At 56.3% G+C, this 26,722-nt stretch overlaps 1 protein-coding gene across 3 annotated transcripts in view; it reads right to left on the reverse strand.

Moving 5' to 3' along the window:
* Window positions 1-876: 876 nt before the first annotated feature.
* SMAD3 (SMAD family member 3) overlaps window positions 877-26,722 on the reverse strand; it is a 117,590-nt gene continuing 91,744 nt past the window's right edge. For all 3 annotated transcript variants that reach the window (XM_041740563.1, XM_041740571.1, XM_041740578.1), the window contains 8 exons: window positions 26,392-26,585; window positions 26,099-26,230; window positions 24,714-24,788; window positions 21,886-21,936; window positions 12,418-12,630; window positions 10,357-10,494; window positions 7,802-7,946; window positions 877-5,264 (listed from right to left, as the gene is read on the reverse strand). In XM_041740563.1, the coding sequence (XP_041596497.1) occupies window positions 5,141-5,264; window positions 7,802-7,946; window positions 10,357-10,494; window positions 12,418-12,630; window positions 21,886-21,936; window positions 24,714-24,788; window positions 26,099-26,230; window positions 26,392-26,585 (1,072 nt within the window). In that variant the 3' untranslated portion in view covers window positions 877-5,140. The remainder of the gene's footprint in view (window positions 5,265-7,801; window positions 7,947-10,356; window positions 10,495-12,417; window positions 12,631-21,885; window positions 21,937-24,713; window positions 24,789-26,098; window positions 26,231-26,391; window positions 26,586-26,722) is intronic.

The raw sequence follows: 26,722 nt of genomic DNA on the forward strand, positions 1-26,722 counted from the left end.
GAGAGGAACAGGCCACTGATAAAAATTGGGAGTCTGCAGGGTGCCAGCTTGAGAAAGACGATTCGGGTTGGGGCTGTTGTGGTTTGGATCTCGTTTACTAGGCAGCTGGAATTTAAAATCGTGGATCTGAAGGAACCGGTTGGGTTAGAGGCATAATTTGAGTCATTTGCTGAGAAATGCAGGCTAAAACCTTGGGGAAGACAGGGACAGAAGGGTAGAACTAGTAATTCCGAAGGTATTTGATGCTAATTTGATACAGGCTGTAGGGCCAAATCTCTAGGTCCAGACGGGCCAGCCCGAGGAGATAGGCTTCCCTCCTGGTAGGGGAGGTGTTTATGGCGTTCCTTAGCAGGAAAACGCATAGAAGGAGCCTGGCTAAAGGATTATCATCTTATTTCTTAATCCACATTATCTGGGGTCAGTGAAGATTCAACCAAGTAGTGTTTCTCCTTGGGGAGTTTCATGGAGACGGACAAACACCTCAGAGCTGCAAAATGTGAAAACCTACTTATTGATGTGGCTTGAAACTACCTCAGTGCCTATGGGAGGATGAATCTGGTGCCACTCACTTCCCCTGCTTGAAGGTCTTTGGCAAGCAACTGGTGCCAACGCAGGGGTGGCAACAAGGGGGTGGGTGTGGGGCAGATGTGGGAAGCAAGGGAGATGTACCCAGGGTGAAACTTCGGACCTCTCCTGGGCTGAGCCCCAGGCTCCTGCAGGCACGGGAGGACGGGCTGGCCCTCGTGGTACCCTGGGAAAGTGAGAGAGGCTGGGTGGGGCAGAAGGGGGGCTGGGGGCATTTCTGAAGCCCCTGGTACCCTTCAGGGCTCCCCTCCCTCCCCCAGCAAGAAGAGACTGAGCTCCTGGCACAGGAGCTTTTCAATGAAAAGTTTATTAGATGGGCACTTTCAGGGAAAAGAGAGCGAGGACACAGATCTTTAACAGGTACAATGTTTAAACAGGTGCTCTGCTCTTAAGATACAAAAGTTAGAAAAATCTAAAACACTATAAATACGTACATGCTTTTTACAAAGGTATTAAAGGTCAGGCTGGCTGAGAAGTGAAGGTAATCACCATCCTCCACATTCCACCCCCCCTGCCCATGTCAACACCACCAGAGTCTGGAACAGCCGAGTTGCCACAGCAGCAGGGAGGTGAGTGAAGAAGGGTAGGTGGCTCTGGCTCCAGCCCTCTGGGTGAAGTTCTCACCGCTCAGGAGGGAGAGGGGCTGGGTTCGGAGCTCCCCCCCACCCCCCCTGGGAAAGGGCGTACAGGCGACTCAGGCTGCCATGTGTTTAGTCAGCCCAGGGTGGTGGCTTTGGCTGCTGGGCCACTGCGCCCTCCACCAGCCTTCAGACCTGGCTGGGCCCCAGACTCTTCCCAGCCACGGCCCTGGGGAGGAGAGACCTTTGCTTTCCAACTTTCTCCAAAAAATTAAATAGTTCTCTGTCTTGAACAGTTTTAAGAAATTATTACATAAATATAAAAACACCAGAGTGCTAGAGTGTACATTACTTCAGCATTAAAAAAAAAAAAGAATCAATTACAGAATCACTGAGCAAGTTTCTCAATCCAGTTTACACGGTAGGCGAGTTGATGGGGGAGCTGTGTTTCTGGACAGTTGCCTGCGCGGCGTCACCTCCCCACGGACTGCCACCCTTCCATCAGACTCCTCCTCTTCTGGTTGGAACCATACCCTCTTGTGTACATGTTTTGCTTCCCCACCCTCTTGAGAAGCAGTTGATCCTCCTCAAAAGGATGATCTAGAAGGGAACATTCATGCCACAAAAAGAAAAACGGTACAGCGCAGCTGTGTTGAGGTTTTCTTCCAGTAAAGTGGGGACAACACACGGAGCTCTTGGGGTATAGAACTACAATCACACCCGCTCTTGCTACCGGTAACCCCCTTGGAAACCGGCCTGTGAACAGTCCCCAGATTGCTCTTCCTTCCTCATCCTTCTTCAGGACGACAGAGAGGGGCCTCAGGTGAGCTCTGGCCCTGCAGAGACAGTCACGGAGCCTCAGGAAGGGCAGCTTGGGACCCGGAGCCAAACCCTACCTGCCTTCTCCCCAGACTACGTACATGCATGTGCAACATGCACACACCACTTAAAGCCTTTTCCTACAGTTGAGTAAAAGCATTTAGCCCTGGAATATGTCCAAACTCTAGGAAGCCAAGGGAAGATGGAGAAAAGAAACTAAGCACAAGATACGTGCTATAGCTCATTCCAATACATTAATGATTTTTTAAAAAATTAATCACCACGGTCAATAAAAAAAAAAACACAGACACCATGAGGACGACGGGAAAGTCTGCCAGCAGCCTTGCCCTCATGTGTGTGCTTCCTCAGAGAAGAGTCAAAGTCCCTGCTCCTGACTCTAGGCTTGTCTCAAAATGTCAGCTCGTCCACAGCCCGCCAGGAAGGTGGCCAACTGAGATGATGTTCCAGCACAGGCCTGTAACCCGAACCCGCTGGGGCAGCTACCTACTTTGCTTGTGCTGGAAGGCCCTAAGTTACTAAAGTTAGGAAGGGGAGGGTGGGGGAGGAAAGGGAAGAGAACAGAAGCCGGCTCCTGGGGGAGTCAAGGAGCCCTGACAACTACTTCAAACTGCTCTCCAACACCCCCCCCTCTTAGATGGCCCTATTTTCTCTCTACCCCATTAACTGTTCTTTAGGAAGCTCTTTTTTAACGTGGAAATGCCATTCATTCAACAGGATTTTCAAACTAAGAAAACAAGCTTTGTGACTTGAATGAAGGACACTGATGTTACACAAGCCTCAACACACCACTGCAGCCTTGAGGATGGGAAGGTCAGCCTGTCCTCACCTCTAGGTACGACTGAACTTCTTCCAGAGGTGGGCTTACCTACACTTTCACCCCGTCCTCCAGGGGTCTAGTCTGGAAAGGAGAGGGGCCAAGGCGGCTTCTGGAGAAACACAAAACTAAAACGTCATGCCTCCTAAAAGTAGCCTTCAGCTCTGAGCATCGGGGGTCCTGAGACACTGTCCGAGCACAGCCACTGGATCGCTCAAACTGTGCTGTACCTGAAGCTGGTTCCCAAATAACTGGAGGACAGGAAGGCCTCAGGATCAGGAAGCCGGTGGAGAATGCCGGCCCGCAGACACTGCTGCCCTGGCTTTTAGGGAGGGCATAACGATTGCATGAGCAGAGGTCACGCTGGAATACACCACGAGTCTCAGACCTGACCAGGAGCGGGAACGCACATCCAAGAGGTTCAGGTAGCTTCCTGGAAGCAGCAGTCCACAGATCATTTCACAGCAGGCAAACTTCGGACCCGCGGTATTTGATCCTCTCAGGTAGAGAGGAGTTGCGTGGTGTCTCCGGTTCTGTGTCAACAGCCCCGTGAAAAGATAAGCATATAGGTCTGGCAAGGTGCTCCTCCCATCTCTTCCTGTGTCCTCAGGGAGCATGGAGAGCAGCTCTCCTACCTGGAAACCATATAGCTAGAGCTGCAGAGGCATTAGGATCCTGTCGGGGAGGCATCAGAAAGCCCCAACATCTCCATAAGGCATCAGAAACGTCATCACATTTGAGATACAGACCTGCCCAAAGTACATACTTTCTCCCCTTCACCTGGAAGAAGACAGGACTTCCATAGGAAATCCCTTTACTTTTCCTGGTAGAAATCCATGCAAAAAGATGGGATAAAGTCATTTCATACAAAAAACAGCAACAAGGGATAAAGTACCAATTGCAAGGGGCAACTCTGTCTGCTGGATCCTGCAAAAGGCCAGTAGAAAAGGAGGGCTTTTTTTTTTTTTTCCAGTTGAAATAACTTATAATAGTTTCCTCGCTAATTGCCACTGGGAGCAGTACTTCTTATACACAATATAGCTGCTAGAGTTGTCACTGATGATCCTCTGCCATGAGCTAGATAATCTTACGTCCCAGGGGAAAGACAGCAGACCTCTGTGCACCAAGCCTGCAATTTTCAAAAGTGTAAAAAAAATTTAGTAGCCCTTTTCATTGGCCTACGTTGGCCTGCGATTTTTCCCTCCTGGTGAATTTGCTTCTGTTGATTTCAGTTCCCAGAGGTGCTGGCAGGTGTCTTTTCAACAAAACTTGGAAAAGCTTCACCTTGAGAGAGAGGTTGCTGCCCCCCCCCCCCATGGGCTTCCCAATCAGCGTGCCAAACCCAGGATTTTTTTTTTAATATAAAATAAACGTTTAAACGAGCATACTGATCAAGCTCATTTAATTAATGCAACTGACTAGGTAAACCAAGATAGCTGGATGCGTAAGAATAGCAAGTGAGCTCTTACAGATGACTGGAGACCCACGCCATGTCATGCTGCCTTAGCTCAGATGCTGTGATGCGACAGCTGCCTCCTGCTTCATGTGACTACTTCACGTAATTCCAATCTCTGAGATTAACACAAGAAGATAAACTATACATTGCATAAGCGCCGAGCCTCAGCAGATCTCCCAACCGTTTGAAGTTGAGAAAGGACAAATGTAAGAGAGGAGGTGTCTCACCAGCTTTCCCCACTGTCCCCGTGCGCATGTTCTGAATGCACTGGCTCACACTTATCAGTCTGCTCTGTGAGGAGAGGAGACAGATGAGCCCGCCTCCCCAGCCCCAGTCAGCCCCGCTCCTGGGGTGCAAGGTCTGCTGGAAGGCTGGGGCTCAGGAATGCTCAGTTGAAGCGTTCGTTAAAAGTGGCAGAGGGCTGGGCCTGAGGTTTGCTCATGCCCTTGCAGGCTCCACCCTACCTAGAACACCCAAGGTGAGCTTGACACTCCAGTCTGGAGCCAAGGGCCATGTCCTGCTGGACAGTGACATCCTAGATTGCTGTCATTAAAACAGAAGGGGGCTGGGAGGGGGGGCAGGTGGTGAACTACTACCTGTTTGCTCAAGCCACCAGAGCAGAAGCCATTTCTTGCCCTTCAAATTGGGGCCAAAGGGCAGATGTGTTCAGCAGACACAGCTGTTCATAAAATCCATCTCTGGGTTTGCTTTTGTGTTTTGGAAAACAGGTTGGCGCCGCTTTGATGGAGGAAGAAAAATTTCTTCTTCATTGACAATAGTGAGTTGAGTTCCAATTTCCTCCACCTCCTGCACGGCCTTTCCCCCCCAAGCCCACCCCCCCACCCTCCCCCTTCACACCCAGCGTCTCTAAGACACACTGGAACAGCGGATGCTTGGGGAGCCCATCTGGGTGAGGACCTTGTCAAGCCACTGCAAGGGCCCATTCAGGTGCAGCTCGATCCAGCAGGGGGTGCTGGTCACTGTCTGTCTCCTGCAAGACAGAAGGACAGGGGTAGGGTGGAAGACTTCAGAAATGTCCAGAAGGACACACATACAAGTCAGAACACTTTTTCCTGCTTCAGTGAGGGTCTTCTTCCCAGCGTCAGAGGTAGGTCCTTGGCACCTCGCTAGCCCCTGCTCTAGAGGTCTCAATAATGGGCTAAGACCACTGGACCAAACTCCTCCAGGAAGAACCTTGAGTAAATCAGGTTCTCTTGCTGGGGAAGGAGGTAGCCCTTCAAGGGTTAAATGTGTAAGGCAAATTCTAGGGTGTCCCACTTGCGCCCCCGCCCCCCCACCGTCCCATTTCTGTGACAGGCCTCCCAGTGAAGAACTTCCGGCCTGAGCAAAGGTCTCCCTAGGGTCCCATCTGTCTTGAATGGGCAGCCCATCTCCAGCCCCGGATCCAGTCCCAGCAGGCCATGATGACGTATGTCTGTCTGATTGAGGGGTGTTTTTTGCACAGTGCCGACAGAGCCCACATGCCATCAGTTCCCCATGTGCTGATATAATTCCCATCTATGGCCTTATTTTGGAAAATCTTACGAGCAGAGCGAGCCATGGAACAATTACTGGAAAAAACCAAGGCACACCACACGTTTCTTTTCCCCAAAGCACTTTGTCTAAATTCAGGCTGGTTGATGACGCAGCGCCGCAGGCGAGCTCCCAAAGGCTATCTGCTGAGGCCGGAGGCGCTGGTGCCAGCTGGAGGTGAGAGGCCTGGGCCCGGGGCCCTCCCCACTTTGGGCCATCTCACAGGAGGGATGAAACCTTACTCTCTTTGGCCCAAGAGGCGGAAGGAGGGCAAGACTGTTCTGGGAAGGGGCCGCACCCGCCCATTAGGCCACTCTGCAGGGCTGCCAGGTGGCGGTGACGTGGTGGGCCGCACAGGACCTGATGTGCTGGCAGTATGCGTCCCGCGTGGTGACACAGTGCCCCTAGGGAAAGGCTTCCGCCACCGAGGGGCCTCTTCCCAGCACTCAGAACTGCAGGGCCACGGTGCTGGGCCAGGTCGAGAGCTGCTAGCCTGAGGCCACCGCCCTCCTCGGTTGCCTATGCTTCGCCCGAGTGGAGGTTTAGCAAATGGGCCTGTGGGGTACCTCTCTGACCTGAGGTGCCTGAGCAGTCTCTGGACTCAAGTCTGGGTGTAGCAAGAGCAGAAAGACCTCTCTCTGGGTCTTTGCCACTTCCCCACTAAAGGAAAAATACTGTTCCCTTCCCCACCAAAGGAAAAATATTAATTTTGTAACTTTTTACTCTTATCCCATTAATGCTTTCAGCCAGGGCTAAAAGGTGGGCTAAAATCTCTCTCGGGCTGGGCCTTCAGGCCTGGGCCCATCTCCTCCAGCTATGGTCACTGGGCTGTAAGCTCCTGAGCTAAACCTCCAGGCTTGACCACTTTGACTGGTCAGTGGGTCACTCACCGTGGATGTCATGGAGACCCCACAGACCAAGGTGCTGTGTTCCCTGGCCCCGTGGTGCAGATCCAGGGAACAGCAGCTAAAATACGGTAAATAGAAGAGGACTTCACGGACCGAAATCCTCTAATGAGAATCTGACTTTCCATAAGTCATGCTCATCTGGATTTCATTATAAACAGTGGCCCAGTGCCAATATTGAAATGGGTTTGGCCTGGGTGCAGAATGACTACAAAACAAAATGGATTCCAAACATCTGGAAAAATGAAGAGAAGAGGGGAGTCACTTGCAAGGCGCTGGCCCCAGCTGACGTGTGGGCACCTCTGCGTCTGCCACAGGAGCGGGGGGCTGGGCAGGGGGAGCGTGGGGCCGGAGGGGCACATGGCCCTGGCCCTCGCACACCCCTGTCTAGCTGGGGGAGGAAAAGGGACCGGATTCCCTAAACCTAAACTAGAATGGTCTGAGACAACAGAGCAGACCAGGTGGACCCGACCAGTGCCATGTTTAAACCAGTATTGAAATTCTGAGAAAAACCTTTCTCAGCAAATAACCTTCATTCTTTAATGACTACCCAAATCTCCCATCTGCCTCTCCGTTTTAATACCCTAGACCCCCAGGGTCACCCGAGTCAAAGGCGGAGCCCCAGAGGAGGGAAGAACAATGGGATGAAGACTTAAGTCCCTGGAGAGGGACATCCTAAAACCATCTGCCCAAAATGAACAATGAGGAAGCAGCCAAGAGGCCCAATTTCTGGGCTCAGTTTCTTCACAAATGATGTGACTTCAGGCAAGTCACTTTCCCCTCCCTGGGCCTCGGTCCCCTCGTCCATGCACCGGGGGTGATGCCAGCATCCCCACCCAGGGACGTGGTGAGGAAGAACTGGAACATGTCTGTTTATGGTGCTTGAGAAACTGAAGTGCTGGGCAAACAGTGCCCGGCTCTTCCTTATCTAGGTGGCTCAGGCCCTCATGGCCTGCCAGGCTGTGGCCTCTGACCCTTGGCCCCTGCTCTCTGCAGTGTGGGTGGCCTAGCTCAACTCTGAGGAGCCCCTGCTCTGCTGTCTGGGTCATGTGCAGTTGGGTCCCCGTGGCATGTGGCACCCAGATCTGACCTGTATTCTGCTCCCCAGCCTTTGACGAAGCTCATGCGGATGGTACACATCCGCGTCAACTGGTAGACTGCCTCGAAGCCCTGGTTGACGGATTGAGCCAGGAGGGCGGCAAACTCCTGGTTGTTGAAGATCTTCAGGTTGCACCCTGCCAAGAGAACAAAAACCGTGCTCATGGGGACAGAGACATGCGCGTCCAGTGCCCCACTCCTGGCTGAAGCCACCCCTGGGTCATCCAGAATGGCATAACTCACACGGTTCAAGTGGCACGTGGTTATTCCATGCGCTGGCCACACACTCCCCACTTAGCCCCCATGCTAGGGACATGCCCCCTTGGTCCCTGCCCTTGATGCCGTCCCCACCTCAAGGGAGAGGTGCTGCTGACACACGGGGCGGATCAAACACCAGCCTGTAAGCTCTAGCTCCCAGAGCCAGGGAATGCTGAGGAAAACTGTAAAGTGGGCTACCAAGAATAAGAGTGATGGTTTGGAGAGCTGAGCCTTGCCCTGGGCAAAAGGGCCAAGGCAGGACTCTATGGACCCAAGCCAGAACGCCCATGGCTGTGTAGGGCATGGCTGGCCACCCGGGGAACAGGAGCCCTTGACATGAGATAGAAGGAGTGCCAGTAGGAACAGGCCAGGTGAAGCGCCACGCAGCTTGCCGCTCCCACAGGAGGCTCAGCAGAGGGTCCCAGGCTTGCCTGGTGAATCCACCTGAGACCAGGAAGGAGCAAGTGACTGGGGCCACACTTTGGCCTTTGGGCACACGGCTGGGTCAGGGTGACATTCGCAGCAAAGTGAAGATGTGTGTCTAACCCTCCAGGCAGTAAAACCAGAGACAGGCACAAATAAAGTTTATAATAAATCTCCTGAAGTCCTACCGCCCAAGTGCCAGGAATGTATCAATCAGAAAAAATAAAGACAACAGCACATACTAGAAATACCCAAAAGGTGAGCTAAGGTGGCGTTTAGTAACAGGCCAGCACTGGACTCCTAATCTTGCTGTGGGACTCTGGACCTGTCGCTCTCTGTTTGTAAACCGTGTCTCCTTTGTCAGATGGGAGGCTGGCCTCGAAGGTCCCTCTATGAGCTAATGAACCCCACCACAGCCAACTCGGCCCTCCCCAAAAAGGTGGGTGGGAAGGGCTGGGGAAGGGAGCAGCCACAACAAGCCAGGAATACAACAGAGCTTCCGGTTCTCATTCTCTCCAAGGGGAAGTGTGGTGACAAAGGGCAGCAAGTGGGCCCTGGCTCGCAGCGGAGCCAAGGAGCACAGGAGCACTGGACTCGGCAGTCACACAGTCCTAAGGCTCATCCCAGCTCAGCCACTCACCAGCTGTGTGCCTCTGGGCAGGTGGCTTCACCTCTCTGAACCTGTCTCCTCACCTAAGGAGCCAGGATGCCTGGAGAGAACTAAGCGAGAGCAGAGATACAGATGTGCTCTGCAGACACGACCACAATGCACTGAAACCGCGGGGCCCCGTTGTTTCGGACCTTCTGCATGCTTAAGCTGACCCTGCCCCAAAGCCCATCGCCCTACTGTCCATCTGCCACCGAGACAAGAAAACATGTGGCCCTCAGTACCAGCCGGGCACAGCCCACGTTCTGCTAGCAGCGCGGCCGGGGCTGCGTGCCTGTGAGCAGGGGGCTCGGCCGGTGCTCCCAGCCTTGGTTTTCTAAGTCAGGAGGCCTAGATGGGATCAGTCCCCACCCGTGTTGCTGTGCAGCCGTGGCCCTATCCAGCCACCCTCTGGGGTGCAGCCCAATACCCTTTCTTGCGGCACAGGTGGGAATCATCAGCTCTGCTCAGAAAACCCCCAAGAGGTCCCCCAGAACAGAAGCAAAGCTTTCTTGTGCCCTTCTGTGGCCTGGCCCCATCGTGCTTTCTAGACATTTCCCATCTCTTACATGGCCTTCCCCAGCCAGAGTGCCACCCAAACGTGCCCTACCCTCCGTTACCTCTGGGCTTTTGCCCATATCATCCCCCCCCACCGCTTGGAATGCCCTCAGGGTCCCCACCCCACCGCCCCCCTGTGCCTAATGCTAACCAGCCTTCAATGCCCGAAGCCCTCTCCACAAGGCCTTCCCTGATCCGTCCAACAGCTAAAGGAGTTCTTCCTGCCTGGATCCAAGAGCACCTCGTCTGTGCTGCTTGCCTGGTGCTCAGGACCCCCTTGTATTAGGCCCATTTGTGTCTTTGTCTGGTACACTCAGCTGGGCTGTAAGGTCTGCGGGGACAGCAGCAGGGCTTCCTGAACCCCTCCGCCTTCCTCAAGCACCTGGCACGGAGCCCACATGCTGTGCGAGTTGGTGGCATGAAGGAAGGAAGCACAATGCCTGAGCATCTGTGCACGCAAGGCAACAAGCAGGTACCCCTGGATCGAAGGCAGATCCATCAGAGGCTGCTCCCTGGAGGGTCAAGGAGAACACAGGCAGGAAGACCCAGAGAAACCCCAAGTGAAGCACCTCCAGGCTGGCGACACAGGAGGAGGAGAAAGGAAAGCAGCTCCCAGCATCGCAGGCACGTGTCGTGGCACGCAGGCGGGTAAGCGCTCGTACCTGGGGGGATCTTGCAGACGGTGGCCGGGTGCCAGCCGTAGCGCTGGTTGCAGTTGGGAGACTGGACAAAGATGGCACTGTCGCTGAGGCACTCTGCGAAGACCTCCCCGCCGATGTAGTACAGCCGCACGCCTCGCCCTAGAGACAGGGGGTCAGGCTGGAACCGGGCGCCCTGGCCCCAGGGCCTCCCGCCAAGGGGGCCAGCATCACCAGACCAACAGGACCCAGAGCCCACGCTTAAACCCGCGCAGGGGACACTGGGTGGGGAGGGTGACGACGTGGGGTTCCTAATGCTGGAGGGAACAGATGACGAGCGGAAAGGGCACGGGGCAAGTCTCCAGGACGTGCCCCGCCACGGACTAGACGGCGGCCGCTACCAAGGCCCTCCGCCTCTGAGCCTCAGTTTCTTCATCTGGAAGATGGGGTGGTAATAAGACGTACCTCCTCGGGTGGCTGTGCCACACACAGCGCGTGCCCGCGGAGCGTGAGCGGTGACTACTGCTGCTACTACAGAAACCCGTTCAGCAGACCTGCGGGGCTCCTCCCGAGGCATCCCAGGAGCCCTTCCCGACAGGGATGGCTTAATGCCACCTCCTGTACCTCTCTCCCCGCGGTGCATTTTTCTAAAACATTCCATAGGTTTATATCATTCACTTTTCCTTCATCTCTTAAATCCATTCCAGATGGACAGAAATTATTTTTAAATTGGCTCTGCAATCCAAGCAAGCAGTTACGTAAACACTCTGAGTCCTCGCCTCAGCCAGGGGATGTTCTCTTCTTCTGCACGGGAAGGCCTCCGTTGCCGCTTCTGGGGAAGAGGCCCAGAGGGCTGGAGAAAGGAGCCAGATTTTACAGGCACGACGTCAAGTGGGAGAGAAACCAGGGGGCCACTGGGTATTCTCCTGCCTCCTCGTCTCACCACGGCCCCACCACCCCATTCTCCTTGGTGTGCCACAGACAGGCGGGGTGCTGGCAGACGCAGAGTGACGTGGAGGGGCCACCGTGTCATGTCCGTCAAGAGCAGAGGCAGAGGTAGAGATGGGGACACCCAGACCAGAAGAACAGAAATGTGTTCGGGTTTGGGTAATCTTTGAAATGTTATTCTTAAAATACAGAAGAGCATAAAGAGAGTAAGTGAACACCTATGTATGCCACCCAGGATCAGGATCTTTTTAAAAGTAAGACACACGGGGAGGCTGCGAGCTCGGTGGCAGGGCGCTGCTTGTCACTGGCTGTCACACTCACTGTGTGGCGGCCTCTGCAAGGCTCTGCTCTTCCCGGGGCATCAGGTTAGTCCCTGGAGAATGAGCCCACAGGCCCCGACCCACGGCTTCCAAACTTTGGAAAATTCCCCCCCCAAATTTTTTAAACTATAAAAACCCTCTCTTCAAATGAACTCTTCCTCATCTAATATGAACAAGATCCAGGGTGCTCCGGTTTACCGAGGACCAGACCTCCTGCTGCCCTGCAGCCCTTCACACCAACCCCTGAGGGGCTCTGGGCCGAGAATACCCTATGTCACCATCCCCATGGCCTTCTGAGGGACTGGGGGTCACAAAATTATGAATATCCTTAGCATGATACTTTTATGAGCAACCCCAGTGACACACACACCCCTTCCTCTTCCCTAAACGAAGTGGCCTTCTACTCTGTCCTGGGTGTTGGGAGGCAGCGTGTTAGCACCAGTGCTGTTCAGGCAGCCTAGAATAATCGCATACGAAGTTAACAAAAGATCACCCGTGTAGGACGGACACCGCCTGCCTCCCCACCTGTCAGTACCGTAGGGGTACTTTATCAAAAGACTTGCATGTATTGCCCTTCTCCTAGATTGCCCATCTCACCCCCTTAAATGAGCGTTTTCCTCGGTGGCTTTCACATCTTCAGACTTAATCCATGTTTGGGAAATGGGACTGACCAAGCCATGTGAACTCTCCTGGTCTGGCCCCTAAACAGGGCGATACAGAGTTTGGGGGCTGGCTGGGGGAGCGGGCCCTCTCCCCATGTCCCGGCAGGAGGCTGCTGGGGCCACGGGGTGGGTGGTGGATGGGGAGACGCCCTTACCGATGTGCCTCCGCGTGAGCTCCACGGCCGCGTTCCTGTTGACGTTGGAGAGCAGGCCGAGGCAGAAGCGCTCCGAGTTGGAGGGGTCGGTGAAGCCGTCCACCGTCATGGAGGGCTGCGAGGCGTGGAAGGTCTCCCCCACGCGCTGGTTCAGCTCGTAGTAGGAGATGGAGCACCAGAAGGCCGGCTCGCAGTAGGTGACAGGCTGCAGGTCTGGGGAGACAGGCCAGGCTACTGGGTCAGGCCCCCCCGGTCACCTGCTCCTCAGCGAGGTCCCCTGGATGCTTTGTAAGACAGCTGGGGACCTCCCAGAGGGTGGTACGATCCCTGCCCTCGTGCCTGGTGTTAAACTTTCAGGACCCAACGTGATAAAGTACTCTCGCGTTTGGAAAGGCCTTCCACGAGCTGGCCACTTTGATTTCGTGTTAGCTCATACCGGCCCTGCCCTGCCTGGCTGGCCTTGTTTGTGCTGAAGCCACCTTTTTTTTTTTTTTTTTTTTAAAGATTTTATTTATTCATGAAAGACACAGAGAGAGGCAGAGACACAGGCAGAAGGATAAGCAGGCTCCCTGCAGGGAGCCCGACGTGGGACTCAATCCCAGGACCCCAGGATCAGGCCCTGGGCTGAAGGCAGGTGCTAAACCGCTGAGCCACCCGGGCTGCCCCAATGGCTCTCTTTTTTGTAAGATTTGGGAACCCCTGAAATAGAGGTTTCCCCTCACGTGACCCCGCGTCACCTTTCCTGGGACCCCCTAGCCCTCCTGTCACCTCCGGTCACTCTGGCCCACACCTGCCCAGGCACCCGGCCCTCCTCCCGCCTCATCTGACACCTCGGCAGGTCTGAGCTCAGCCCTGGGCCCAGCTCCCAGCCTTCCTCCCTGGGATCAGGGCCACAGCGTCCTAACAGGTCTCCCCGGTACCCTGGCTGGGGTATCACCTCATTCGCCGACTACTCAAATCCCTCCTTGGAGAGCCAGGGAGGCTCCTGCCCCTTCTCCCTCCTCTGGCCTGACCATCGTTCTGGCTCTTCAACGTATTTGGAGCGGCCGCTTACTCAGGGTGCGTCTGGGAGCTGGTGCGAGGGACAGAGGGCTCCCCAGGCCGGGCCTCAGCACTGGCCGGAGACCCCTGCTCCCACCTGCGCGCCACCTCCTGGAGTGAGAGCCCCCTGGGAACTCTGCTCTACAGGGTCTGGAGGTGCGTGAAGCACAAGCAAAAAAAAAAAAAAAAAAAAAGTCAGAAGTTGTTCTAGGAGGGGCCTGCAGGGCTGAGGGCCCAGATCTACTTGTGGGGTCTGTGCCCACAATCCCTCTAAGGGCGGAGAGAACGCCTACCACATGTGTGACGAAATGCAGACCGGGAACATCCCTGCGCTCGGCACACACCCCCAGAAAGTGTCAGCTGGAGGGAGGCCAGGGACACCTAGACCCGGCTCCTCACCTCATCTTGGGTCAAAGAAGTCTCTGCCTGGAATCCTGGGCGTCACGGGCCGCTTGCTCGCACCCCTGGTCGGTGTCTACCCACGAAGTGCCAGCAGCACACCTCTGTCTCCCCCTCCCAAGCCGTGACAGTGACAAATGGCTCCAGATATCGCCAGCTGTCTGTGAAGGGGCAAAATAGCCCCTGGATGAAAACCACCGCCTTAGAGGCTTATCCAGGTCAGGAGCACAAGCTCGAAGGCCAGGTGGCCTGGGACGCGCTCTGGGCTTGGGCACCGACCAGCTGTGTGGCCGTGAGCAACCCGAACAGCTCCAAGTGTCAGCATCCACATCTGTCCCTGCAGCCACTGGCGGGGACCCGAAGGGGGGGGTAGGACGCCGTCTGCGGAGGGCCCAGGAGACATCAGAGGAGGTGCTGGGCTCACCTCAAGCACCCAGTAAGTGGTGCTGACAACCAGAGCTGAGCACATACGTGAACCTGAGTCCATCCTGCTCCTGAAGCGGCCTCCCCTGCAGGGGAGGGAGGAAAAGCATCCTCACTCCTTTCCTCTCTTCCCAGGATAGAGCGACATTAGAGGAGGGAAGGCAGGGGACTGAGGCTACTTTTAACAGAGGAGGGCGGAGTGACGGGGCAGGAGCGCCCAGTGGCCTGTGCCCGAGGTTCAGCAGAGCCACATGGGCCACATCCGGCTCTGGCTTTGCTCGATGCTTCGACATTCCAATGAGATAAGCTATATTCTAAACAATGTGGTCACTAAAATGTGAGCTATGTTGCTTTGGAAACCCTAAAAAAGAAAAAAAGAAGAAAAAGCCCAAGAAATCCAAGCGTAATCCATGTACTCAAAGGGGTCGGGCAACGGGTCAGAGCCAAGAGGCGCTGGGCAAGGACTGCTGACCACCACTGCCCAGGGGCAGGCTCTGCTGACCCTGCTGCGTGGACGTTCCTGGTCTGGGCAGCGACTGCAGCTTTACTGGAAGACATCTAGCACGAACCATCTGGGTCACTGTGCATCTGGCGTGGGTCAGCCTGAAGAGGCAGCTGCGGCTGATCTGTGCGGGCCCTGGCTTCCCCGGCAAAGTACAGAACAGAGTCCTCACCCCAAATTATAAAGCCTTCCAGCACCCCCTGGGCTTCATCCAGACAGGAGAGCGAGCGCTTGGCTCCCAGGAACACTGGCACAGCCTACCCATCAAAAGAAAAGCCACAGGCCACCCATCGGGTAACACGGTGCCAGAACCACTCTGGGGAACTGTGGGCTTTGAGGCATCTCAGAAGCAGAGGCGTGCTTGGGGTCCTAGCCCAGGAGGCCCCCCAAGCAGATCTGAGCCCTTATCCAAACATCCCTGCAACTTGCAGATACTGGACAACGTGGTGGAAAACGCTGGACTCGGGAGCCTGACACGTAATTAAGGAGATGCTGGTGAGGGGGTGGTGTGGGGGGGGGGTAACAGTGCAGTCAGGCCAAGGCAAAGTCTGACGGGTACCATTTTACAGAGAGCTGTTTGGATGAACTGGCCTGTGTTCAGAAGCAGGACCCACCCGGGGCAGTGCCCCCTGCCACGTACTCACTATTCTCCGCAAACACCTAAAACCTAGCCCTGCCTTTCACCTCTGTCCCTCCAGGCACCTCTCAGCTGCTTCCTCAAGATTCTTCTGCAAGAGGAGCTGCAGATGAGAACATATGGTCACCACCTCTGGGTTCTGCCTTGAATGGCAACCTGTTTTTAAACAGCATATATGTCCTCATGGTTCCCCCCGCCCCCCACTCACTTATCCACACCACGGTTAAGTACAAGGGGAAAAAAAAAAAGTCAGGACCCTGGAAAGGAAAATATTATAAATAGGATAACCACGAGGTTATAGCTACTGAGAAAGCACTCAGCTTGACTCTGAGCTTCCCAGCAGACAAGGCAAAAAGGGAACATGAATTGTTAACTGGTTGTGGACAGACAATGCTTACAAGTTCTGCAGGGGAATCGAAGCTTGTCCTGATAGCAAATCTTAAATCTGTCACAGGTGGCAATCTCCTCCCACATCCATCAAGCCAGCCAGCCTTCATTTCAAGAGTTTTCCAACAAACGCAGAAGCGACTGTGCATAAGGTTGCTTCTTGAAAAGGACCTGCAAACATGCCACTCGGAGGCCCGTCTGGGAGGACGACTCTACAGGGCTAAGGGGACTTGCCTCCCTCGCGGTGGTTCCGCTTCTCTGGGCCAAAGACTCAACGCACCTGGAGTGGCAGACGGTGGCATGTGCCCAAAGCTGCCCCTGCAAACAGCCCTGCTCCCTGCTCCCGGCCCGACTGCTGAGTCTGTGCTAATCTCTCTTCCCAGAGCAGAGGTGTCGGAGACACAGGAACCTCCAGCTCCCCCCAGGCGCAGCCCCCTGCCCCCACCAGTGTGGTACCGGCCAGACTTCTCAAGTGGCGTGGGGCACCGAATTCGTGCCTGGCCCCCTGCCAGCCTAACGGCACTGGCTGGCTTCAGTTTTAAGGCCGATTCCAAGCTGGCATAGACTTTCTGTTTTGTTTAAGGAAAAGAAAACAGAATAAAACCCAGAAGGCAATACTTGGATTAAGGGATGCCTATTAAAAACATGTGCGAGAGATCCAAATCCGGTAAAGGAAAAGGAGGGGCGACAGAGGGGGAAATTAACTTTCTACTATGAATCGAAAGCAGGGAGCGGGCGAAGCACCGAAGCCGCAAAGGCTAAAGGTCAGAACAGGAACGAACAGCCTTGGTCGGGGTCCTCCCCACCTGTAGAAGGCAGCGTGACCTCCTGTCCTGCACACCAGTCCCCACGAAGCCTCACGGTCCTCACTCAGCCCCGGGACTCAGTCCCTGGGTGCCTGGCCTGCCTGCCCCTCATCCGCCCAGACTTGACCTCCCAGCCCCAGCTCGTGCGGCTGTCAACTGGCCCCTGGTCTCTCTGTGGCCCTCACGACTGAGCCAGTGGCGTCCCCGGGGATGGCACCTGCTGGCCCAGGACGGCCGGGTCCCCGCACCCGGTGCGCCAATTCCAACCTGTAAGATGACATGTGCAGGGGGAAGCCTGCGCCCTTTCAGCCTCAGACCACCTTCCTGCAGCCGAGACCAGAGGCGAAGTCGGGGGGCCAGAGCCTCCGGCCGGCGGCTGCCTCCCTGCCACTGGGACACCTGTGATTTCTTTTTTTCTTGTAAATACCTTATTTACTTATTCATGAGAGAGAGAGAGGCAGAGACACAGACAGAGGGAGAAGCAGGCTCCATGCAGGGAGCCCGATGTGGGACTCGATCCCGGGACCCCAGGATCATACTCCGGGCCAAAGGCAGGCGCTAAACCACAGAGTCCCCCGGGGATCCCCGTGATTTCTTAAGCTTACAGAGGATCAGGGCCTGATGAGGCCAGAGCAAAAGCTTCATGCAGCAGCGGCAGATGCTGGAACAAGGTAAGGCCGGGCCCCAGAGCCCATGGTCCCCCAGGAAGAGCTGGTGGCCCTCCTGCTGCCCCGCCACCCCGCCCGGCGCCTGGCAGGACAGGAAGGTACCTTCTCCAGGGGCCGCGCTGGAGCCCATCACTCCCTGCAGCCCCGGGCGCTCCGGCTACTTCTCCTGGGCCAGGGCTCCTCCCCCGGTGTCCCACGCTAAAGCAGCGACAACTTACTCACTGGCAGCGTCCCGCTCAGTCTCTTTTTCCTTCTTCCACTTCCCTCTTCCTTCCCCTCCATTTGGTCCAATCCTTGACCTGGTCCCTTAGGAAAGCCCAGGTGACTCATTGAGCACCAGCACGATGTGTAACAACAGGCACGTCACCTGCTCGCATCCCGTCGCTGCAGGACACAGCTGCCGGGTCTCCCTGGAGCCGGCCTGTGACAAGGAGCTGAGCTGGCCCCCAGTCACTCATCGGGGCCCTGCCCCACGTCCCAGTGCCAGAAGGGGCCTCGCTGTGGCAGGAGCCTCCTCCTCTTGCCTGGAGTGGGAAGGAAATGAGGAACGAACCAGACGTCCTGTTCTCTCTCTCCCTGCATCATTTCTTTGCAGGAAATAATCTGATGTCCTGGGATGTCCCATCCTTCTCTGTTGTCATCCTGACTTGTATTTGCCCCGTGCATACCACTGACTGACCGCCACCCCCCGCCCCATAAGTGCTCAGACGTGCCCAAACTCCCGATGTCATCTTGGGGCCTCTCCTGCCCCCCTGCCCACTGGCCTCCCTCCGCTCTCGCTGCGGGGGCCCGGCCTTCCCCTGACCTTCAGCCTTTCCCTCCCGCCGAGGCAGCCCCTCTCCGGCCTTCTTTCCTTCTTGAGCTGGGTTTCCCTCTCGCAATTCATCCACTCCCAGGATTCAGCCGAACCTTTGTCAGCGTTTCCGGGGAGCAGTCCCACAGATGGTCAGCAGGTTGTAAGAGCAAAGCATTCCAGCAGATCCACGGGCAAAGGACTGCTCAGAGGCCTTGGCACGTGAGTGCCCGGGGGCTACGGCACAAGGCTTTCCAAACTCAGGTGATGACAACACCCTGTCCCCCTGAGCCCACTTTGGGAAAGGCTGCCCACAGGCTAACGGCTCCCAAGTGTGCGCGGCAAGCCCCAGCCTCTGTCCTGATGGCCACAGGCACCTTCCCACTCCAGCCCATCCCAGCTCCTGGGTGTCCCACCTCTGCAGCTTCCCAGTTAAAGCTGGCTGATGATAAGCACCCGCTGATTCAGGCCCACCGCCCTCTCTCAGTGCCCCTCCCGGCCCTGCCACCATCTCTCCAAAACAGCTTCCTAAGGTGTTTTTTTTTTTTTTTTTTATGGGGGAGGGTAGTGGGGTTTGGCCACCAGCCATTTCCTCTAGACCTTTACGTCTATAAAGTGGCCAGATTCATCTTTATGAAGCTGTCATCAGATAACCACCCCCCCGCCCCCCACCCCTGGCCAATGACTTTATTTGTAGGCAAGAAGGGAATCACTAAAGTATGGCCTTCAGGGCTCTTTTCTCAGTGCCCCACAGCCTTGGCAGCCCCATCTGGCTCCTCATCCCAACCAACTATACTGCCAAGCTCTCCTCTGAGCTCGCCCTGCCCTTTCCTGCCCTTCCCTCTATCTGTGATGTCCTTCCCTTCTTCTCAGCCTCACAGCGTCCCACCTGTCCTGCTGGGTGCAACTCACACATGTCACCACAACTCTGACGTCTTTCCTACCACATCTGGCACTTTCCTCCTCAGCCTATACGGTTTGTCTTATGCCTGCACCCCTGGCACAATGCATCGCAGGGGGACGCAGATACCTCCCGCCCACCCGTGAGACCGTGAATGGTCACGTGGATCCCCAGGGTCAGTACCGACTAGGAAACACAGTGAAGTTGACTGAATGAATGAAACAGGGACACTGGAAGCCTGGAGGCATGTCCCCACTGGAATGCCACTACTGTTTCCCTTGGCCTCTCTGCCTACTTCAACTGCACCCACTCCTTGTTTTAAAATTACATTCAGGGATCCCTGGGTGGCGCAGCGGTTTAGTGCCTGCCTTTGGCCCAGGGCGCGATCCTGGAGACCCAGGATCGAATCCCACGTCGGGCTCCCGGTGCATGGAGCCTGCTTCTCCCTCTACCTGTGTCTCTGCCTCTCTCTCTCTCTGTGTGACTATCATAAATAAATAAATAAATAAATTAGAAATAAATAAATAAATAAATAAAATTACATTCAGTCCTGCCTTATTGATCCCCACAAGGCCATAGCATCATTCATTCCCCTTTGACCACCGCCCCCCGCCTGGACTCACACTCACTGACTGGGAGAAACACCTGGGGAACCGATGAGGGAGGAAGACACAGGCTGGTCGGCAGGGCTCCCACCCAGGGTCCTCAACCTGACAACTGCCCTCAGCTACAAGTTAGTAAGCGTCCTGGAGCTTTGTTCTGAGAAGGAGGTGGTGATGGGGGAGCTGGTTTAAGTGATGGGAGCAGATGGAAGCACGTAATCTGGATCCTGGAGGCCGGGATTCAGAGCTTCCCCTTTTCCTAACTGTGTGAGTTGGCAGGAATTAGGTAACTAGTCTTGTTCTTTGGCTTCCTAATCAGGAGACTGAAACACTGTAATACTGTTATCTTACAAGTGGTTAAGGACACTGGTTAACACACGCAAAGTGCCCTGTGCAACACTCAGTAAACAGTAAGTTCTCAAGGAATGTTTGCCACCATCGTCACTGTCACCCGGCCCCTTCCAGCTAGGATGCCAGGAGTCTGGATTTTTCTAGGTAGGGATGAAGCTGATAGTCTTGAATGGGTGAAGGTGGGAGGTACTGGGGCCCTGCAGGCAGGGAGGAATCTGAACCCCAACCTATCAGTTGACTCGTTCTCCCGTTCAGGTGTTCCCAGCAGACTGGCTCCTACTGTCCACTACCAGGCTTGGGGGCTATTCCTTCCTTTGGAGAAGTGACCTAAAAATTCTCAACCCTCAGACAAGGGCCCTGAGGACCAGGGCAGCAGGGAGGGAGGATTGAGTCAATGGGACACTTCTGCCCCAGGTCCATGTTCAAAAACCATCCTGTCACCCTGGTCCACACAATCTAGAAGGGAAACCACAGCAAGCAACCACGTGGGACAACTTTCATTTGGAACCACTGAGTCAGGCAGCATGGCTTCAAAGGCAAGGGCTTTGTTCCAGAGTCTGTCGACCAACCGACGACAGGGCTGCCTTGGCCATGGGGCGGGGGTGGAGGTGGGTAGTAAAAAGGGCCCCCAAATTAAATCTAAGCCAGCTGACCTCAAAAGCTGGGAACTCAGAGTCAAGCTCACAGTCTTGGCCTTAATTTCTCAAGTGTTAACACAGCTTCTAGCCTTCAGAGTTTGTTTTTAATAACTCAATCGGTCCTTTCACGTCAGGAATGTGACCTTCCCTCTGCAAAGCCCAACACTCACAGCGATATTATTTTACAAAGATGTTAGAACAGATTCGCCCAAAGTCACATTTTCACACTGCCCACTTGTCAGCCTGTATGAAAGCAGTCTCAGGCATCTCCCAATGTTCTAAATGCTTTTCTTCATCTGATGCTATCAGTCAAGGACTGGGAGCAACTGGGAATAAAAACCAGGCTCCCAACCTACCCCGCCCCTCCACCCCCCACCCCCACTGATTCACAGAGCTTGGGTATTAACTCTTTCTTTTCCTGAGCCACAAATCAAAGCCCAGCAGTAAAGGCCAAAATGAAATCAAACTCACATTTTTCTAAAACTACCAGATCAGCACATTAAAAAAAAAAAAAATCCCCTCAATAAGAATGGAATGGATGTTTCATTTGTTCGGAGCGTTTCTGCAGACCCCACTCCTGGAGCACAGAAGCCAATCTCACAACAACCGACCTGGAAGTCCAACGGCCAAAGGGATGGCCACGGAGACGTGGGCCAGCTGCTCCAAAACATCATGAGACAGGATGAGAGAGGAGGCGTCTAAATATGGAAATGCATTTCCAAAATAACAAGAATGAAAAGAATGGATGGACCCTGTGATCTCCACTGGCAAGGCACAAAATACACACGCCTGATGTGCAAGCATCAGAAGGACCGTGATACAACAGCATGGGCGGGCGGGGAGATGATGGGCAATTGTGCTTTCCCTGCATCCTGCTGTTTCAAATAAAAAGTACATCATTATAAGACGAAATACTCAGATAAAATCCAAGTAAGTGTATCTTGAAACCAGTCGACCAAAGTCAGGGGGCTGGAGTCCGCACTGCCGCCCGTGGCTTTGCATCAAACCACACACGTATGCTTGGCTGACCACAGATTCTCGGCTCCTGAGCACAAGGTTTGGGGGATTTTCATTCACTCACGTCTGACTGCCACCCAGGGGAAATACAAACCCGGCACATGGTCGCCTTATTCCTGCCACTGCTGCTCTTAGGTTACTCTGTTCTGTGGGTGACCCCAGAATCACTGTAACCAGAAACCTGACAGGCTGAGCTGAGCTGATGGAGCGGGGCCTCGCAGTCAGGTTCCCCTCCTCACACGGGCCACCAGCCAGCACTGCAGCTAGAGGGGGTGACAGTCCCGTAGATGAGGAGATACTTACCCAAATTATTGTGTGCTGGGGACATTGGATTCGGGGAGAGGTTTGGAGAACCTGCAGGATGAGACACAGTTGTGAGAACGAAGAGAACATTCTTGGCTCAGAGAGCCAAATTACTGAACGCTTGCCTCAAGATGGGGCAGCTCAACGCAGCAGGAAGAAAACCCTGAGCTGAGCCTCCTAGGCCCTGCAGGAGCCCCGACGCCGTGTCCTTGCTTGACCCTCCCTCCCTGGGTCCCAGGCTTTACCCGTGGGATGAAGGGATGAGCGGACCACCTCAGAGGGGTCCCTGGGACCCGATGGGGTGAGGGCCCCACCCGAGCCCGTGGCACAGGGCACAGAGCCCCCAGGAAAACGCCCCAGCAGGGACGGACCTCACCCCAGCCTCACTCCGAGGCCACCAGCAACACAGAGAGGGCTGCAGCTGCCCACCTGGCCTGGAACCCCAATCTGATCCCTTCCCCGGGTCTCGGGATGCTCGAGCTGCCTCAGGAAGGCTGCACCTCTGCTGCCCGAAGACGCAGGACATGCTGTCCGAGGCCTGGAGCCCAGGCTACCGATCCCCCTGCCCCCCACCTCCCATCCAGCCCGCACTCCCAGAGAGAAGCGCGGCCTCGGCCTTCGGAAATGCGGGGCTCATCCTGTCCCTGCCCTGGGGGCCCTTCTGCAGTCACAGCCCCATGGGGTGTACGACCCCCCCCCTCCGGGCCCCCCACACAGGTGCCGTGGGCTATTTGTGCGGGTCTGTTCCTGCTCCCCAGCTCAGCTCCAACCTCCCTGGGGCGAGGCATGAGCCATGGGCTTCTCTGCTCCCCCAGAACCCCATCCACCAGGGGAGGTCGAAGAGTCCTGGAGCATAAGGGCTCCCCGACCGCCTTGGAGTCTGGCTGGGTGACAGCAGTGTCAGCTACGGGATTTTAGCAAAGTGGTCTAACCTCTCGGAGCCTTGATTTTTTTTTTTTTCCCCTTCTCAGGTATAAGACAGGGATACGACCATCCATTGTGTGATTTGTAGACGTGAAGTGTGGTCGAGCATATACAAGTGACTGCACCATGACTGCACACAGCAGGCACTCAATACATGCTGGTTTCCCGTTTTGTGGCAGCCCAAATCACAAGAGGGTCCACGAAGGCCTGGCCTGGAAGGGCATGTGGTGTGTGTCTGGGGGGCACACAGGGCCAGACAAGGTGGTCCTTGGACCCCAACTAGGACACTGTCACATCTCAGCTGCCAGGACAGCAACTCGACTGGTTTCCAAATGGACAACTTTGAGTCAAGAAGAGAGGGGAAGCTGGAGACCCCCACCCATCCACCCACTGGCTGGGGGGGGTCCCCTAAAGTCCCTAAAGCCCCGTGTCTATGACTGACAGATCACGGATGTCCACACAGGGCCCTGCAGGTCCACTGATGGGAGGAGAGGGAAAACGATGAGGGGACAGCGAGAACGGGGCAGAAAGGAGGGAGGAGAAGTGGGGGGGGGGGAGAGCCGAGGAGGGGGCGCGGCTGGCTGCGCATTCTGTACTCAGACTCTCTCCGGTCTGCTTTCTCAAGCAACAGTCATCATTCCACAGAGAAGGGACAGCAAGGAGGGGAGAGAAAGAGCAAGAAGAGCAGTGCAGCATCTGAAGAGATGCTGCTGGGCCGGCCTCTTCCCACACCAGCCCTTTGGAGCTGCGAGCCCGAAGCGGCTGCTGGCCTCAGCGCAGGAGGCCGTCGACGCATGCCAGCGGGTTCAGGCCACCCCCTTGCGGGCCATGTGCTAGACTCCCAGGTGCCACGACACCCGGCTGGGTATGGAGCAACTGTGTTTACAACAAACGGGCACGTCTCCCTCGTGCTTCTTTCCAGATCCGCACAGCCTGTCTGGGGCTGTGTGCAGGGCGGGGGCTCTGCTGCAGGTAGGGGCTCCCTGTGCACCAGGCACGCCCCTACCATCGGGAGGGAACATCTGCTCGGCTCCCCCCCCACCCTCCTCCACCTCCTCCTCCTCGCCCAGCCACACGCAATACGGTGTATGTTCCATGTGGCAGCTGGGGTTCAATTCAAGGAGCCTCTGGTTTGGAGCCAATTTGGTCCCATGACAAATGACGCGGGAACATCTGGAGATGTGGCTGGAGACAACTGGGCTGGGGCCCTCGTGGCAGGAATACACAGATCGTGTTTGGTCCCTGCATAAAAAATAGATGCTTCGGGGGGCTTCCACCGGCGAGGACCCTGCTTCCTGGAGGACTCGGGCTCTCCTGAACTGTGTCGGTGCTCGAGCCCACCCACCACCCCACTGCCAGCAACGTCTCACTGGGGCACAGACTGCGTGAAGCCAGAAGTGACTCCCGGCCACACTTGAAGCCTTGAATGATGATGGTCTTCCTGCCTCGTCCCCACTTTCCAGCCATGCTGGGCACTCGCCACCCCCGGAATGCACCGGGCTGTCCCGCCCACGCCCCCTCACGCCCACCCACCATGACTCTGCCTGGCATACCCTTCGCCTGCCCTCATGGCTTGGCCAACACCCACCGGCTCCAAGACTCAACTCAAGAGAGACCTATGCGGTAAGGTACTTGCCCACCCCCGACACCGCCTCCCCAGCCTGGGGCAGGTGGGCCTCCCTGGGGCCCAATGCCACAGGTGTCCCCCATCAGGGCATAAGGAGATGGCACAGTAACTGCCAGTTGTCTTCCTTAAAACTGAGAGCAGCTCAGGCCCCTCCTCTCCCCGCTGCGCCCGGCACACCACCAGGCACACAGGGGCTGCTCCACGAAGGCGGGATAGAGGGGGAGAGGCAAGGGGCGGGGGAGAGCAGGGAGGGCGGGCACTCAGGGTTAGGACTGACCTGCGTCCATGCTGTGGTTCATCTGGTGGTCACTGGTCTCTCCATCTTCACTCAGGTAGCCAGGGGGTGGGGTTTCTGGGAATCAGAAGGAAAGGTGGTCCACTGAGCGGCCTCCGTGGTTTGGCTCCGAGGCCCCCACTGCACTCATCACGCGTCCACACCCCTCCGCCAGCAGCAGGTGCTGGAGGAACTGTGGGCCCCAGAACAAGGGCACCAGGGGTCCTCACGCCCTTTGACCCCCAGCTCCTTGCCTGGATTGCGACCACTTTTGCTCACGCTGCCCTGACTGCCCAGGCTAACACGCCTGTTCCTAGAGCCTCTGCCCAGCTAACTTCTCCCCATCCTGGAAGGCTGGGGCTAAGCCCACCCCTCCAGGGAGGCCGTGCACTTGCCTCAGCCTTACCCGTCTCTCCTCCCAAGGGCACACGCCTCATGCTGCCCCTTGGCTCTGCCATCTACTCCTGCACAGACACCTTGCTCCTCGTCGTCCCTTTAGGGGACATCCTGGCTTCCCCAGCACGCTGCACGTTCAATGACAGCAGCGGCTGTGATCCCTTTCTCTGGAGGACCCCAGATCATGACTTAGTTCCCTAAGGTTTGCTCAGTGAGCCCAGTGACCTTCCCCCCGGGGGGCCAGAGCCACCTGTGAAGGACCCGGAAAGGCCGGACTCTCCGAACGCTCTGCCCCCACGCAAGGGCCTGTGGTCAACCTGGCTCGGCACAGAGCACTCACGCGGGGCGAGAGGCTCCTCCAAGCCGGAGCGCTCTCCCTGCTCTCACTCTCGGGAAGGCAGGCAGCAGGATTCCTAGGCTGGGACCAGCCCAGGCGCTGCCAAGCAGTTTTCCTGGCTGCCCTGGTGCTGGTGATTCACTCATTATTTGCATGTAAATGAGGGGCTTCCAAAAACATCTGCACTGACAGCTGAGCCCCCTTGCTCCCCCAGCAGGAAAAAGTCCACTCGGGCCTCCGCCCCCACCCAGGCTGCAGCCCGCACCAGGCTTACCTACTTAGGGCCCCTTCTCCGCACTGGCTGCCTGGCCCTGGCTCCCCCTCGGCTCCCCCACGGCTCTGCGGGCCCCTAGACCCTCGGGGGGATCCTGCTCAAACTCCAGCCTCGGCCCGCAAGGGCGGTGAGAGAAACACAGCGCTGCTATTTCCGCTTCCAAAATAAATGACTGCACGGAGCCCGGGCGGAAGGGTCACGCCGCCGTCGGCCGTGCCAAGGAAAGCATCATTAGCGCGCGCGGAGCCAAAGCCACGGGTCCTCTCCCAATGGGTGTGCGGGTCTGAGTCAGGGGCCCTTGGGCCAGTGCTGTGTGCAGAGGGTGGACGGCCGAGGAGGGCCCGCAGAGATGGGGGGCGGCCTGCATGCCCCGGGGCCTACCTGGAATATTGCTCTGGGGCTCGATGCCCGCGGGGAAGTTAGTGTTCTCGGGGATGGAATGGCTGTAGTCGTCCAGCGGGGGGAACTCGGCCGGGATCTCTGTGTGGCGTGGCACCAACACGGGAGGTAGAACTTTCCGGAAGAGCAGAGGCAGATCAGTGTCAAGGCCAGGCTGGCATCAGAGCCCTCCGAGCACCGTATGTGCACCCGGCAGCCCTGCACCCGGGGAAGGGGAAGGACAGGCAGGTAGCCGCAGACACCCCCGACCGCCACCACCAAGAGGCGGCGCCTACCTGGGGTCTCTACCCTCTGATAGTGGTAGGGATTCACGCAGACCTCGTCCTTCTTCATGTTGAAGGCGAACTCACACAGCTCCATGGCCCGCAGCTCGTGGTGGCTGTGCAGGTCGGGCCATCGCCACAGGCGGCAGTAGATGACATGCGGGAGCCCCTTCCGATGGGACACCTGCAGCCGGCCATCCAGGGACCTGTCGGGACGGTGAGGGGCCAAAAGAAACAGCAGAGTGGATTTGGCTTGTGTTCCCCCCGAGATGAGCCCGCACGGCTGCCTCCAGGGAGCTTGCTGGAAGAGCCTCAGGAAGCCTTCCCCGCTGTTCCCCCAAAA

The sequence above is a fragment of the Vulpes lagopus genome, chromosome 2 (genome assembly GCF_018345385.1).
Source record: "Vulpes lagopus strain Blue_001 chromosome 2, ASM1834538v1, whole genome shotgun sequence".
Taxonomy (NCBI): domain Eukaryota; kingdom Metazoa; phylum Chordata; class Mammalia; order Carnivora; family Canidae; genus Vulpes; species Vulpes lagopus.